This window comes from Herpailurus yagouaroundi, unplaced genomic scaffold (assembly GCF_014898765.1).
Source record: "Herpailurus yagouaroundi ecotype Mexico unplaced genomic scaffold, PumYag 29, whole genome shotgun sequence".
Classification (NCBI taxonomy): Eukaryota; Metazoa; Chordata; class Mammalia; order Carnivora; family Felidae; genus Herpailurus; species Herpailurus yagouaroundi.
In genome coordinates this window covers 96,634,197-96,651,650 of record NW_024412377.1, presented here as the reverse complement: position 1 = coordinate 96,651,650, position 17,454 = coordinate 96,634,197, and the positions used below count along the sequence as shown (strand labels likewise).

The 17,454-nt window shown below is 35.5% G+C and overlaps 1 protein-coding gene across 3 annotated transcripts in view; it reads right to left on the bottom strand.

The window, feature by feature from the left end:
* Positions 1-17,454, bottom strand: part of HOMER1 (homer scaffold protein 1) — a 145,176-nt gene that overhangs the window by 56,516 nt on the left and 71,206 nt on the right. For all 3 annotated transcript variants that reach the window (XM_040449916.1, XM_040449906.1, XM_040449925.1), the window contains exon 5: positions 14,868-15,007. In XM_040449916.1, coding sequence (XP_040305850.1) covers positions 14,868-15,007 — 140 coding nt within the window. The remainder of the gene's footprint in view (positions 1-14,867; positions 15,008-17,454) is intronic.

The following is a 17,454-nucleotide window of genomic DNA, read 5'->3' as shown; positions in this document are numbered from 1 at the left end:
GGTCACGATCTCGCAGTACATGAGTTCGAGCCCCGCGTTGGGCTCTGGGCTGATGGCTCAGAGCCTGGAGCCTGTTTCCGATTCTGTGTCTCCCTCTCTCTCTGCCCCTCGCCCGTTCATGCTCTGTCTCTCTCTGTCCCAAAAATAAATAAATGTTGAAAAAAAAAAAAAAAAAAAAGAAAACCTGAAAGACTCCACCAAAGAATTGCTAGAACTAATTAATACATGAATTCAGCAAAATCACAGGAAATAAAATCAATGTACAGAAATCTGCTGCATTTCTAAACACCAACAATGAAGCAGCAGAGAAAGAATCAAGGAATTGATCCATTTACAATTGCACCAAAAGCCATTCGATACCTAGGAATAAACCTAACCAAAGAGGTAAAAGATCTCAACTCTGAAAATTAAAGAACATTTATGAAAGAAACTGAAGAGGACACAAAGAAAGGGAAAAACATTCCATGCTCATGGACTGGAAGAATAAGCATTGTTAAAATATCTATGCTACCCAAAGCAATTGACACATTTAAGGCAATCCTTATTAAAATACCACTAGCATTTTGCACAGAGCTCGAATAAACAATCCTAAAATTTGTATGGAACCACAAAAAATCCCGAATGTCCAAAATAATCCTGAAAAAGAAAAGCAAATCTGGAGGCATCATGATTGTGGACTTCAAGGTATATCACAAAGCTTTAATCATCAAGACAGTATGGTACTGCCACAAAAACAGACACACAGATCAATGGAACAGAATAGAAAACCCATAAATGGACTCACAACTATATGGTCAACTCATCTTTGACAAAGCAGGAAAGAATATTCAATGGAAAAAAGGCAGTCTCTTCAACAAATGGTGTTGGGAAAACTGGACAACATGCAGGAGAATGAAACTGGGCCACTTTCTTACACCACACACAAAAATAAGTTCAAAGTGGGTAAAGACCTAAATGTGAGACAGGAAACCATCAAAATCCTAGAGGAGAACACAGGTAGAAACCTCTTTGACCTTAGCCGGAGCAACTTCTTATCAGACACCTCGCCATAGAAAAGGGAAACAAAAGCCAAGATGAATTATTGAGACTTCATCAAGATAAAAATCTTCTGCATGGCGAAGGAAACAATCAACAAAACTGAAAGGCAGCATGCAGAATGGGAGAAGGTATCTGCAAATGACATATCTGATAAAGGGTTAATAACCAAACTCTATAAAGAACTTATCAAACTCAACACCCAAAAAACAAATCAGCCAGTTAAAAAAAAATGAGAACACATGAACAGACATTTTTCTTCTTCTTCCAGTTTTTTTTTAATGTTTATTTATTTTTGAGAGAGAGAGAGACACAGCATGAGTGGGAGAAGGGCAGAAAGAGAGGGAGATACAGAATCTGAAGCAGGCTCCAGGCTCTGAGCTGTCAGCACAGAGCCTGATGTGGGGCTCAAACTCGCGAACCATAAGATCATGACCTGAGCTGAAGTTGAACGCTCAACCAACTGAGCCACCCAGGTGCTCCAACACTTTTCTTTTGTAAAATTTTTTTTAATGTTTATTTATTTTTGAGAGACAGAGTGTGAGTGGGGGAGGAGGAGAGAGAGAGGGAGACACAGAATCTGAAGCAGGCTCCAGGCTCTGAGCTGTCAGCACAGAGCCTGATGCAGGGCTCGAACCCATGAACCGTGAGGTCATGACCTGAACTGAAGTTGGACGCTTACCGACTGAGCCACCCAGGCACCCCTGACACTTTTCTTTAAAGATAATGTTTATTTATTTATTTTGAGAAACAGAACGTGCACACAAGTGCGGGAGGGACAGAGAGAAAGGGAGAGAGGAAGACAGAGGATCCCAAGCAGGCTCCAGGCTGTCAGCACAAAGCCCGATGCAAGGCTCAATCTCATGAACCATGAGATCATGACCTGAGGTGAAATCGAGAGTCAGTCGCTTAATCAACCGAGCCACCCAAGTGCCCCAATAGATATTTTTCCAAAGATATCCAGATGGCTAAAAGAAAAGATGCTCAACATACCTAACCATCAGTGAAATGCAAATCAAAACCATAATGAGATACCACTTCACACCAGACAGAATGGTTAAAATTAACAACACAAGAGGGGCGCCTGGGTGGCGCAGTCGGTTGAGCGTCCGACTTCAGCCAGGTCACGATCTCGCGGTCCATGAGTTCGAGCCCCGCGTCGGGCTCTGGGCTGATGGCTCAGAGCCTGGAGCCTGTTTCCGATTCTGTGTCTCCCTCTCTCTCTGCCCCTCCCCCGTTCATGCTCTGTCTCTCTCTGTCCCAAAAATAAATAAATGTAAAAATAAAAAAAAATTAAAAAAAAATTAAAAAATTAACAACACAAGAAATAACAAGTGTTGGCGAGGATGTGGGGACAGGGGAACCTTCTTGCACTGTTGGTGGGAATGCAAACTGGTACAGCCACTCTGGAAAACAGTATGGAGGTTCCTCAAAAAGTTAAAAATAGAACTACTAGATATTTACCCAAAGGATACAAAGTACAGAATCTAAACGGGTACATGCACCCTGATGTTTATAGAAGCATTATCAACAATAGCCAAACTATGGAGAGAGCCCAAATGTCCATTGATTGATGAATGGATACAGAAGATATGGTATACACGTACAATGGACTATTACTCAGCCATCAAAGAGAATGAAATCTTGCCATTTGCAACAATGCGAATGGAGACAGAGTATATAATGCTAAACGAAGTAAGTCTGTCAGAGAATGACAAATACCAAATTATTTCATTCATTCATGTGGAATTTAAGAAACAAAATGGATGAACATATGGGAAGGGGAAAAAAGAAAAAAGAGAGTGGAAAACAAACCATAAGAGAATCTTAAAGATAGAGAACTAAGGGTTGACGGAGGGAGGAGTGTGGGGCATGGGCTAGATGGGTGATAGATATTAAGGAGGGCACTTGGTATGATGAGCACTGGGTGTTGTATGTAAGTGATGAATCAGTGAATTCTACTCCTGAAACCAATATTGCACTGTATGTTAACTAACTGGAATTTAAATAAAAATTTGAAAAGAAAAATAAAAGAATCAATGAAACAAAAATAAATGAATAGGGCATATTTTTACTAATTATTTTATTTATTTTTATTATTTTTTTTAACGTTTATTTATTTTTGAGACAGAGAGAGACAGACCATGAACGGGGGAGGGGCAGAGAGAGAGGGAGACACAGAATCCGAAGCAGGCTCCAGGCTCTGAGTCGTCAGCCCAGAGGCCGATGTGGGGCTCGAACTCACGGACCGTGAGATCATGACCTGAGTTGAAGTCGGACGCTTAACCGACTGAGCCACCCAGGTTCCCCTTTACTAATTATTTTAATATAAAAAATCAATGAAGAAAAAAGTCACTCAAAAATCAGATAAGGAAGTAAATGTACCCCTACTACCACCATTCATAAAAGCTGCTCCACATACTTTGGAAAGATAAAAAGCTAGAAAACTGGAAGGTTTCATAATTTTAGATAGAAAAACTAAAGCCTAGTGATGTGCTTTTAAAAAATACCGATAGGGGAAACTGGGTGGCTCAGTCAGTTAAGCTCTTGATTTCAGCTCAGCTTATGATCTCGAGGCTCGTGAGTTTCAGCCCCACAATGGGCTCCAGCAGCACTGGCAGTGTAGGGCTGCTTGGGATTCTCTCTCTCTCCATCTCTCTCTCTGCCCCTCCCCAACTCAGGCACGCACTCTCTCTTTCACTCTCAATCTCAAAATAAAGAAACTTAAAAAAATAAAATAAAAAATATTAACATTTTTATAAAGGAATTTTTCCTCTCCATTAAGTTCTTTTTATCAGTTAAAGAAACTATCAATTACCGTTTAAGAGATAAACACAAGGAAAGCATATTGCTGTATTTGTCAAAGCACAGATTTCTAAAGCTACCAACTAAGGGGAGGAAATCACTAACCAACTAGAGTATCAATGGAAAAAAACGTCAAAAAACTAGGAATATAAAGAGCATCTATGAAAAATCTGTAGATACTGTCATACTTAATGATAAAAAACTTAAAGCTTCCCCCCCTAAGATAATGAACAAGACAAGGATGTCCACTCTTGTCCCTTCTATTCAGCATATACTGGAGGTTCTAGACAGGGCAATTGGTCAAGAAAATGAAATAAAATCTAGATGGGAAAGGAAGAAATGTTATTATCTCTATTTGCAGATGACATGATTTTGTATATAAACATCCTAAGGAAGTAACTAGAAACTATTAAAATTATGTGTTTTGCAAGTTTATGGGACACAAGATCACTGTATAAAAACCATCTTATTTCTATATACTAGGAATGAACAATTAGAAAGTGAAATTAAGAAAATAATTTCAATAACAGCATCAAAAAAACAATATTTAGGAATACATCTAACAAAAGAAACGTAAAAATTACATTCTGAAAACTAAACAACACTATTGAAAGAAATTGCAGAGGTCAATAAATAGGAAAACATCCCAGGTTCACTGACTGACAGACTTCACATTAAGATGACCCATGAAATTGTTCTACAGATTCAAGGCAATTCCTATCAAAATTCCAATGGGCTTCTTTACAGAAACTCACAGGCTGATCCGAAAACTTATGCAGAAATTCTAGGGTCTCAGAATAGTTGAAGCAGTCTTGAAAAGGAAGAATAAAGTTGGAGGACCTAAATTCCGAATTTCAAAACATACTACAAACTTATAATCGTGAGGACAGTGTGGTACTGGCATAGTATAGATAGATCAGTGTGTTAGAATTCAGAGTTCAAAAATAAACCCTCAAATGTACAGTCAACTGATTTTTGACAAGGATGCCAAGACAATTCCATAAGACAAGAATGATCTGTTCAACAAATAGTGCCAGGACAAGTGGATATCCACAGGCAAAAGAATGAAGTGGAGCCTCTATCTCACAATGTACAGAAAAAAATAACTCAAAAATTAGCCTAAATGTAAGAATTCAGACTGTAAAATGCTCAGAAAAAAACACGTGTAAACCTTCATTACCTTGAATTACAACACGGTTTCTTAGATGTGACACGAAAGTGTAAGAAATGGAACAAAGTAGGTAAATTAGACTTAATTAAAATGTAAAGCTTTTGTGTTGCAAAGGACACAATCAAGAAGGGGAAAAGACAGGGGCACCTGGGTGGCTCAGTTGCTTAAACATCCGACTTCGGCTCAAGTCATGATCTCATAGTTTGTGGGTCTGAGCCCCACAGCAGGCTCTGTGCTGACAGCTCAGAGCCTGGAGCCTGCTTCAGATTCTCCGTCTCCCTCTCTTTCTGCCCCTCCCTTTCATGCTCTTTCAAAAATAAATAAATTTTTTAAAAAATTAAAAAAAAAAAAAGAAGGGGAAAAGGCAACCTACAGAATTGGAGGGAATATCTGCAAATCATTATCTGGTCAGGGGTTTCTATATCCAGAATATATAAAGAATTACAACCCAACAACAAAGATAGACCAAACAACCCAACTGAAAATGGACAAAGGATCTGAGTAGCCCTTTCTCCAAAGAAGATATACAAGTGGCCAACAAGCACATGAAAAGATACCCAATAATATTAGCTATCAGGGAAATATGTACAATTCGAAACCATAATGAGATAGCGTTTAACACCTACTACGATAGCTATAATCAAAAAGACATCTAATACCAAGTGTTTCTGATAATGTAAAGAAACTGGAACCCTTATACACTGCTGCTGTAAATGGCGCAGCTGCTTTTGCAAAAACAGTTTGGCAGCTCCTCTAAAGGTTAAACATCAAATTACCCTATGACCCAACAATTCTAGTTGTACAATATATGTGGAGAACTGAAAACATATAGCCACACAAAAACCTGTACACAAATATTCACAGCAGCAGCATTATTCATAACAATGGTGTAACGTTCAAAAAAGGAAAACAGGGGCGCCTGGGTGGCGCAGTCGGTTAAGTGTCCGACTTCAGCCAGGTCACGATCTCGCGGTCCGTGAGTTCGAGCCCCGCGTCGGGCTCTGGGCTGATGGCTCAGAGCCTGGAGCCTGTTTCCGATTCTGTGTCTCCCTCTCTCTCTGCCCCTCCCCCGTTCATGCTCTGTCTCTCTCTGTCCCAAAAATAAATAAACGTTGAAAAAAAAAATCAAAAAGTGAAAACAACACAAATGTCTACCAACTAATGAGTGGATTAATAAAGTCTAGTATATCCGCACAATGGAGTATCATCCAGCAATACAAGGAAATGAAGTATTGATACACTCTACAACGCGGATGAACCTTGAAAAACTCATTCTCAGTAAAGAATTCAGTCACAAAAGACCAGATATATAATTCTATTGATACAGACTATCTAGAATGGGCAAATCTACAGAGACAGAAAATCCGTGATTGCCTTGGGTTGGGGGAAGGAGGGACAGTGCGTGAAAGGGAAAAAGAAAGTAACTGCTAATGGGTACAGGGCTTTGGGGAAGATGATGAAAATGTTTTAAAATTGACTGTGGTATTGGCTGCACAACTCTACAAAATATACTAAATACCTCCTGAATTGTACACTTTATACAGGTAAATGGCTAAGTGTGTGAATTACACCTCAATAAAGTAGTTACTAAAATTACTGATGGTAATATTAATAGCTAAGTGGATCCTGTTAGAATTTAAAAGGTTAAACTAATTATTCTTTATATTATCTTTGTCGGCCCTGTCTAGTATATGGTGTATTTTTCTTGGTAATGATCAAGATGTACCAACTTCTCTGTCATCTCAGTAATGGTAAAAACACACATTTATTTGCTCAACAAATTCACTAATTTATCTATTACATATCTAAATGGCTTGAAACTATATGAGACACCAAGAAATGCAAGCCAGTAAGACTTACTCCACAAGCTAAGAATCTAGTAGATGAATTTAACAAGTAATGGTAAATATGGGTTGAACAATGACAAATATCCAGATGAAAAGTATCTTGAAATGTGACACAGAAAACAAACCCTCTTGGAGTTTAGCAGCAGGAGTGCTGCCTCAACCAGGATGGACCCTAATGATCAATGTCTTTGGAGACCTCTCTGTTCTAATCTAGCCATTAGCAAACACTGATGCTGCATACCCCTTCCCTGGACTCGCTTCCACTTCTGTAAAATGACGTGGGTAGGCTATGTAATATAAAGTTCCTTCTATCTCCAAAGTTCTATTTGTTTGTTTATTTTTGAGAGAGAGAGCGCAAGGAGGAGAGGGGCAGAGAGAGAAGGAGACACAGAATCCAAAGCAGGCTCCAGGCTCTGAGCTGTCAGCACAGAGCCTGACGTGGGGCTCAAACTTACAAACCGCGAGATCATGACCTGAGCCAAAGCTGGATGCTTGACCGACTGAGCCACCCAGCGCCCCTATCTCCAAAGTTCTAATATCGACGTTTAGACTTCAGTTTAGTCCAGTCATAAAAATTAACTCTTTTGTTTCCACTGGATACACGGCCAAGTTAAATTGTCAGAGGAAAATGGCAAAATGATGGAAAATAAATACAAGTAAAATGCACATTTATTTAACTGGTTAGTCATATTTACATTTTATATACCCTATAAGGAAGGTTTAGTCCCTAGGGCATGACTACCTTCAATACTTTTCAGTGTACTGTGAGCTTATTGTCATATGAAATGTGTTCTCTCAATCTTTACTTCTGTGAAATGTACATAGTACAATTCTTAATTAAAAAAAAAAATCAGTAGTCCTGAAATTCACTTCTTTGAGTCAAATAATAAGTGCTTGTGTTGACCTTGGTAAGAGATGAAATTTTTAAAAAACACATTTTGGTCACAACTGGTTTTAAAAACAAAGAATATAAGTATTGCCTAATTTTACAAAAAAAATACATCACTGAAACATTCTGCAGTGCTTTTTAGATAAAAAGAAAAATTATTATCAAAAGGATAAAAAATTATTCTGTTACAATAAAGCATTTTAGCATCTTTCACGTTATTCAGGTACTTAAGAACATTGTTTATTAACACACTATTTTTAAAATTTCTTTATACAAACTAGGAAATTTCGAAGAAAATTAGACTAAGTCAGTTAAACTCAAGACTTAAATTTGTTAAGAGTGACTGAATTTCAAAGAATATAGCTAGTTTTACATTTTAGTTTCAAAGTTTTATGAACCTGTAGGTGTAACTTCAGTTGACTGAAGCCCTACCAAGGGTATTCAGTGCATGTACTCAATTTTTGTAAGGGAAACTGCTGCATTCATATTTACTGACTGTCTACCATGCTAAACACCAGGAATACAAATGGATAAAACACAATCCCTGCCGCAGGAGAAACTGATAATTTCATGTTAACTTGCACATATTAAGTTAGGAGGTAATAGAGATTTAATAGAGGAGGGCATGTAATTCAACATGAGGGCACCAGAGTAAGGTTTACTGGAGGCAGTGGTGCTGAAGCTTGAAGGGTATGTAGGGGTCAAACAGTCGGTGGCTGAATTAAAGGCAGAGGTGGGTGGTAGGCAGTATGGGGTGTGGGTACAAGGCCATTGCAAAGAGAAGGAAGGACATTCCCAAAACAAGGAAGCAAAGACTTGCAGATGAGAAACAGCATGGTTGCTGCTATATGAAGAACTACAAGCAATTTGGGGCAACAGCAACAGAAGCACAGGATGATGAAGCTGAGGAAGCCTCATCTGATGACCATGGAGTGGTCTATATATATACCATGCCACTGAAACTGTGTGATTTTTGTTTGTGAACGAACACCTGTCAGAGTAATATGTCACCAAAGAGGACATACCCAGGATTCATCTGCAAATATATCCTCCCAAATACCTCCACCAAGAGTTTATAAGTTATTACAACAACAAATATTACTAGCTAGAAATTGCTTAAAATTCTTCCCATGAGTTAAACCATACGTGAATCAAAGTTTCCTCTGGAAAGTGTAGACTAGAAATCGGATGGGTCATCTAGTCCCCACCCCTCTGTGTGACCTTATTTTTTAAAAACTTTATTACCTTCAGATGAACCTTGCACACTTTACTTTACTACAGACCTCACCATTTCTTCCACACCACAAGTGTCACACATTTACATAGCCTGTTTGACCTCTGCCTCTGTACACATCTTGATCTTGTCCCTTACTTCTCTAATAAGAGGGAAAATGGGAAGCCAAATTCAAAGAACATTTTCCTCTAAGTCCTAGAACAGAACTATCCATATCACATACCTCCCTTCCAACATAATCACCACTATGGTCTTTTAAAAACAGAAATGAAACAATAAAAGGAAATTTAGAAGCCCTCTACGGGGAAGAGATCATAGTTAATCTAGGATCAATCTGTACCACTGTGAATAACCACACCTCTAACTCCAGCTAGTAATTTTGAAAATAGAAGCTCACAATCACTGGAATGGACTGGTAAACATTCTTTCCTATTAATGACACTGGTAGGGGGAAGAAGGAGAAGGACTAATCCCTGATGGAGGTGAATTAGTAATGTCTTTGTCTCATATGAAAAGTATTTTTCTTCTTACAAATAACCTGTATTAAGTGTTAACACCTGAAAAAATGCTTCAGCAAATTTCCACATTTTCTTCAAAATATTTTGGAAGACGTTAGAAGAGAATAAGGATTAGTTCTTGAAAAACGCAAAGTAAAAATTCAAGTATACTTATTTAGAAAGCTAATAAAGTAAACACTTCGGGTCACTAAACTCTATTTTTTTATTGCCTGTTATTCAAAAATACATACATTGTTTCTCACTTCCCAGAGAATGTAAATTGTATCTATTACTGAATTACTATAGCACCTCTTATAAAATGATACCTGTTCACAATGAAGGTAAAGGAAATTCTGACATTTCTAAATTGTTAAGTTACAATCTTTCATAATCTTAGTTAATTTTTAAAAAACCTACTCTAAATTTTGAGGTTCCATGGTGGAAAAATAACAATTATGTCATTTTTAACTGTTACTATAAGGGAAATCCTACAACTTAAATCTTCATCTATGATTATATTCATGATAAAGCACTTCTTGTGAACTCAAGTCCCAGGTTTACACACAAAATCTTAAAAAAAATTTTTTTTAATATTTTTATTTGTTTTTGAGACAGAGAGACAGAGCATGAGCAGGGGAAGGGCAGAGAGAGTGGGAGACAGAATCTGAAGCAGGCTCCAGGCTCTGAGCTGCCAGCACAGAGCCCGACGCGGGGCTCGAACTCATGGAACTGCGAGATCATGACCTGAGCTGAAGTCAGATAGATACTTAACCGACTGAACCACCCAGGCGCCCCATACACACAAAATCTTATCCAAACAAGAGTCAGCCACAGAAATTATATCTATTTTAGTTCCCAACTAAAATCTTGTAAATTTTGCCTACTATCCATAAAAGGCGGAGACAGAAGGCACAGCTGTGGAGAGTATAGAACCCCAGAACTCAAAACTTTTTTCTTGTTTCTATCATCTTTCAAGTCAGTACAAACTGTATTTGATTCAAGATAAAGCACTTCTTAACAATTCTAACATATAAGTAAAACTGTGTGTAACATTTCCAATGAAATTTAGTTTTTGAAACTGTACAAAAATCCCTCATCAGTTTTAAAATAGTAGCTTTCTGAAACTCTGATAATGGATGAATTAATCTATTAAATAGGAATGAAATGAACCCACCCAGATTCCATAAATTTGAGTAAAATTATAGTTATGCTGATTTAAAGCAAAATCAATGTACTAAAGAGTGATATTTCTGCATACATCCTTTAATGAGTATCTGTTGGAAACACACAAAGTGGCAGAAAAATCTCTTTAACAGAAGATACATGCAGTACCCCCAAAATGTAGAAGTTCTAGCAGCACCATAAGAATATATTATTGAAACATTAAAAGAATGTAAATATAATCAGTGCTTAAAAGAACCTTTTTTCCATTAAGATAACCAAAACGTTATTAAAATTCGTCACTACGAAAATAGTTTCACGAACTACTAATGCATGTGTATGTCTGTTCTGGACTCTCAGAAATATGGTAACAGCACTTATTTATCAACATATTCCTGTATATTTGGGAGCATAAATTTACAATGAACAAAATAAAAAGTTTTAGTTTTCAGTATTACGTTGTAACACCAGGACACTAATAAAATTATTTCCAAGAGAATTTTAAACAGCTTTAAATCTTAAAAAAACAAATCCTATGTTTTCTTCTTCTTAAGTGCTAACAAGTAATTTCAAAATTCTATACAGTCAATGTTATGAAGAAACAATAACTCCCTGGGAGGAGAAAACAAAACCTTCACCCAACTGTATATGCTGGTCTATTAGCATATAGCTCTTCATTTAGTATATAGCTAATCCAAGACTAAGGTCTCAAAGGATGCCCTGAACACTTCAGTTGGTCAGTGTATACCTGCTCAGTCCCAAAATGATTTTTATCATTTAGGTTAAAAAATATTTTAAGAAAATACAGCAAGTTAGATAAAATGTAATGCTATTTCCTCAAAGAAATTAGTGAATATTTTCATCCTCACAAACTCCCTTGTTTACACATCCTAAACTTTAAAAAAGCATTTAAATAAATACATTATAAATTTATTAATTTATTGAAACTTAGTGAGAATGTTTTTGCATAGCTGACGGCAAGGGCATAAAACAGTACTTTAGCACTTGACTACGGAGTATTTAACAGCCCATACATTTCAAAATTTAGTTCAGCAGTATAATTACAAATCAAAGAGTAAATAATTCAAGGTAACCTGATAATGCCACTGAATTAGAGAATATAAAAAACTGTACTACCCTCGTAAATAAGTTTTTAAAAAGCTAAAAAGTAGTTTAAAAAGTATTTGTGGATGAAATTATGTCTGAGATTTGTTTTAAAAATAATACAAAAGTGGAAGAGTGTGCAGGGATAGAAATGAATTGAGATTAGCCATTTTTTCATAATTCTTGAAGCTGGGTGATGCACTAATGGGAGTTCATTACAGTATTCTTTCATAAACATGAAAAATTGTATAAGTTTAAAGAGGAACAAAAAAAATCTTGCTTGTATCTTTAAAGCTAGTACTTTTTAAAAAGTACATAAAACTTACAGAGAGTAAAGAGCCAACTGTAGCAACATTACTAAAATTTTCAGGACCAAATGAAAATCAGGGCTTTCTTTTGGTATGTTAATTAATTCATGAGATTTAGGCATACAGTTTGAATTTTAAGAGCACAAATTGTCTTGCTACGTGCTATTACACCATCAACTCTTAATTAACTTGAATAACTAGATCACTGTTCCCCATATCCTTCCTTTACAAAGGACAACACATAGACATAGACATTCGAGTGTTTTGCTCCTTATGTAGCAATAAGACGGCAGAACAGAGAAATGCTGGCAAAATATTTTTTGTTCATTCTTTTCTCTTGAAATAAGGAAAAAAAGGCAAAATAGCCTAAATAAGCCTTAAAAACATTAATTGTCTTCCTTTGTCACGGGGAAAAAAAAAAAGTGTTTCAAGTGTAAACACAAGTTTCAGATTTAAGTGAAGATTACTTTAATATTCTTTGTGTTTCTAATTCATGAAACACTGATCCTATGTCTACAGAGTTCTCCTAGGACAGGAAGTTATTAACTTCCTGACAACAATGTGCATGTTATGGGAATGGAGCTAAAATACACTATTAACCACCGGCTGTACCTACTGGGGTCAAAAGGTGATCTGTACTACTACTAAAGTTTTTACTACTGAACAATGTGACCTAGCACAACTCACCTAACCTCTGTGATTTAGTCTCCTCATGTGTCAAAGGTACACATTTTCAAACTTGGACGTTTTACACCATGATCCAGAACACACACATAAATCTGTATAGGACTAAAATAAAGTTTCTACTTTTAACGTGATTTTTACTCTGATGTTTCCTATTTTATTATGTTTCATTTCTCAGAATGCCATGAATAACCTAAATTGATTTCAAACTACCAGTTTGGAAGATCTTGGTTTATACCATCTTTAAGGTCTCTTCTGTTATTTTGGGATTCTAACACTGGCTATAAAACATTCAGTCTTCTATTTCAGGTGGAAATCAAACCACTTCAGAAAATAATCTTCAAAAATCTTATAAACTAAAGAATATTTAAAATACTCTAACAGGAGAACTATAAGATTGTGTTAATACCTTTAACATAATTAAAAGCTTAAAATGACCTGTTAAATTCTTTTCAGAACTCAAAGTATCTCCATGGCTAATCTATAGATTCTACCAAAGAAGCTGTATCTTCAAATCAAAGTAAGTCCTATTAGACTCCCAGGAACAGAGAAAATCAATAGATGACTAATTCTAGTTAGTAAATTCAAGTACAAAGGATTAGTAAAACAAACATTCTGAGAATTTGGGGTGTATAAAGTAAAGCAGAAACAGTTTTTACAAATGTTAAATATAAAAGTTATTTCCAAAGCTACAGTATTCAATGCACATGGCTCATTTAAGTGTTAGCCAAAGAAATCAAGTTTGTAATTATATGCAGTGCATTTAAGTCTTTGAAATGGGTCTGCTAAATTTAATAGGAATAAAATTTTTCCTTCCCTTGGCATTTTTTTAAATCTACATACTAATCACATTGCTCTTTAATTCTAATTGTATATTCAAAAAAAGTGTGTACTTTATAAATCAATGTGAAAATGCAGTCTTCAGGGAACTCAAAAATTTTCATGTGTTCAGTAATGTTTGTAACAACAGAAAAGAGAATATGCTTACACTGCAATAGTTAAAGCATGATCTCCATGATAATTCTAAGATATGTCTACTGTTTTATGCAAAATTACTGCATTTTTAGGAACAAAATTAGAATACCTCAAAATCAAATAGTTTTCCTCACACATTCTTAAAAAAACCCTGTAACTAATTTCTTCTTCCTCAATCTGACCATGAGGTCTCTCAATGTTTGTCTCTGATATGTATAATCTATGTTGCCTCTAACAGTTAACAAATTCAATCGAAATTAGAATTCTCATGGAAGAGTTTGGATGATATCACTTCACAATTTTTCTGAATATGCTAAAGAATTTGATTTTTTAAGAAGTGGTCTTGAAAAGAAAGTAGTTTTCCTATGTTGTGCATCTCTTAACTTTATTTAAAATTACCTAGTCAAAAGTTTCCAAAGGATGAAAATTAATTTTAAGACAGTGACTAATAGGTTTTTGTTTACATTTGCAAGGGTACAGTTCCACAGACCTCCCTACATCCTAAAAATACCACAGAATAGCAAATAATTAATGTAACTGGTTTAGAACACATTTAAGATACACTGTATCTTTTTCAAGTACCAAATTCTTTTAAAATTCAGAAGTATGTGAAGATTTATCTTCTGTTAGTTGATATGCAAAATCTAAATCTGACATTAACACTAATAGAAGTGACAATAACTCGTTTCCTTCTGTGAAATCCTATGGTGACATCACCTCTAAGAGTACGGTAAAGCTTAATTTCAGAGTAGGAAGCCTGTTTTTTTAAAAAAATGTATAACCCTCAAGAACACAGATGAAAGTGGAAACCAGGTTAACAAAGAGGCCTTTTACGGCTGTGTTAAAAAAAAAAGAGAGAGAAGAGATTTATAATAAGATATTGTTTCACTGAAAAGTGATTTGTGCTGCAATTAACTAGGTAGCCCTTTTTCTACATAAAGGAAATGTTCATTCCAGTCCATCTAGCCATCCATAAACTATAAATTATAAAAACCTTTCTGAGGTTAACAGAAAAAGTAAAAAAAAAAAAAAAAAAAAAAAAAGACTGACCTGGAATTTTCACTCAGGGTAGTAACTTTGCAAGATTTATCTAAAACCAAGTAAGTTTCCATATTTACACATTTTACTTAATCATGATGGTTGAATTGAATCTGTACCTATGTGAAAATGGCAATGCATTCTGAGTTGGTTCAGCCCTTGGTTCTGAGTTCTGTGTCACGTCAGGTGCTCTTTCATCATCTGTTCCATTGATACTTTCTGGTGTTAAAGGAGACTGAAGATCCCCGCCTGCTGATTCCTTTAAAAAAAGGGAGGTAGGGGATAAAAGTGTTACGCTTTTGTTAAAATACACAAGATTATCTTCAAGTTAAGAGTGACTCTGATGTATGTTTACTTACAAACCATATTTCCATTGAAATATGAGTCAAAGATTTAAAAAAGGAAATTTAAAGGAGAAATAATTTTTTAAAGCAAAGCAACTCATAAAATTATCTGAAACAATACAATTTAGAAATGTAAAGATAACACAATTTAGAAAGGTAGTTTCAAAGAATTGAAAAGCTTTTGGGTTTATATAAGCAATTAATTGGTTAGAAGAAAAGATATTCAAAGAATTACTGAAGAAAAAGAAGATAGCACAAAAATGGAAGAAAATGTGATTTTACTTGGGGAAGTAGGAAGGCAAAGGGAAGAAAGAAATCAAGTTTTAATTTTTTTATCTGCCCTACTTTTCAGTTCCGGAGTTATCTACAAAAGCAGCCAGAAATCTCTCTGTAACATATACAAAGTGAGTTTATTTCAGCTTTTCTTGCCTGTTACTCATAATGGAATTATTTTTCTTCACAAAATTTTCTGTCTTATTTCTACTTTTAATTAAGATTTGTCTATCAAGGCAAACTTAATTTATTCTTCTGGAAAACAAGTGGGCTTTAAAATGCAGCTCAAACTGACACTTATTATTGTCACTGCATCATAAGATTATCTAAATTTGGTATTAGTAGAGATCAGAACAAGGGCTCATTGGACAAACCTGTTAACCAGGGGCAATCTTAGCATGGGATCATTAAAGTGCAACTCTGTGGACCCCTTGGGATCTCTGGGCACTGAAAGTTTACAACTGAAATATTAGGCTATGCTAGTGAAGAAAATGAAAACATCAGTGTCCAAGAGGAGAGTGGGTAGGTATGGTCACCATCTGCCAACTTGAAAGAATACAGGTTTTCTTCAAATAAAAACAAGACAGGCACCTGAGCTGGTTTAGTTCCTAGAGCATATGACTCCTGATCTCTACTGGACTGGACTGGAATCTCTACTCTAGAGTTTACTTTAAAAACAAAAACAAAAACAAAAACAAAACAAAACAAAAAAAAAAAACAACCAACAAGAAAAATATGTGTAATACAGGAAAATGCTTAGAATTAGAAAAATATGTAAATATAAGGAAATATCTATTTTATGATAGTTTATATACTTTACCTAAAAATATTGTACATGGAGAAATGTTAGGAATATAGAAAATATTACTGTGGTGAGGGTAACTTTCTTTTGTGGGTTTCTGGTTTTAAATTGCATGTATTTTATTTCATATGTAAATATTTTAACTCATTATACCATAATGCTATTAATTATACAAGCTTATTAAAGGTCAAAAGGCTACTTTCTTGATTCCACCTTATCACTTCACTATTTTTCAATTATTAATGGAATTTCCATATTGACCTTTAATTTCATTCTCCTAAATCCTCTTTGTTTCTAGTAATTGATGGTCAGTCCAAGAATAAGGTTTACAGTATAATGTTACAACATAAAACCATATCCAAGGTGGTTACTTCTAGGTCAGTTATGGATCACGTGAATCAGCCAGAAAAAGTTTAAGCAGCAAGAAGAAATTAATCAGAGCTATTTCTCTCCAAGAAAGACCAAACCAAACTAAAATAATCAAGGTGGACTGTCCAATCAGCTAAACAGTAAGTTGATTCAGTGGAAATGAGAACAAAATAAGTTACGTTGTTAACCTGAAAGGGCATAACCAGCATTAGCAACTAAGGATTCACCTAGAGATTTGCTAGAATTGACTGATATGAGTGTGAGGAACAAAAGTAGATCAGGATTAAGAGAGAGAAGAAAGAGGGACAGTTGTTTGATTTCTGGTTCTCACTGCCTTCGGGGGAAAATGAGTGTTTGGGTGCATGGGTCTTGGGGGGATTAGGAAAGCTGATGTTACTGAAGTAGAAAAACCATTTCAGAGGCAGGAGAAAAAGGAAGAAGGAAGGAGAGGAAGAAAGCGATCGAGGCTGCGACAATTCCAGTATCGCAATTCAACAAGCTTTTCATTAGAAAACTTGAATATTAGCTATATTTAATGAAAGGTAGATTTAGTTACCCTAGACATTATATCTAAAGTGAAAACAAAAAGCCCAGAGCATGTTTCTTTTTTTTTTTTTAAAGCAGGTTAAAAATTCATAAAATCCTAAGAAAGAGTTCCAACAGTGCATTGGAGCATAAAAGGAAAATGAGATTCCTTTGACTTTTAACTGCCCCACAGGTAGTGAAAAGTATTCTGTGAAACTTTCCAGGAATTTCATACATGCTGAAAATAGCACAGCTGTTTTATTTAACATATTCCAAACATCTAGTTCTTTTTTAATCTAAATTTTGTGTAATTTTTAAAAATGTTTATTTATTTTGAGAGAAAAAGAGAGAGAGAGAGAGAGAGAGAGAGAGAGAGAGAGAGAGAGAGAGAGA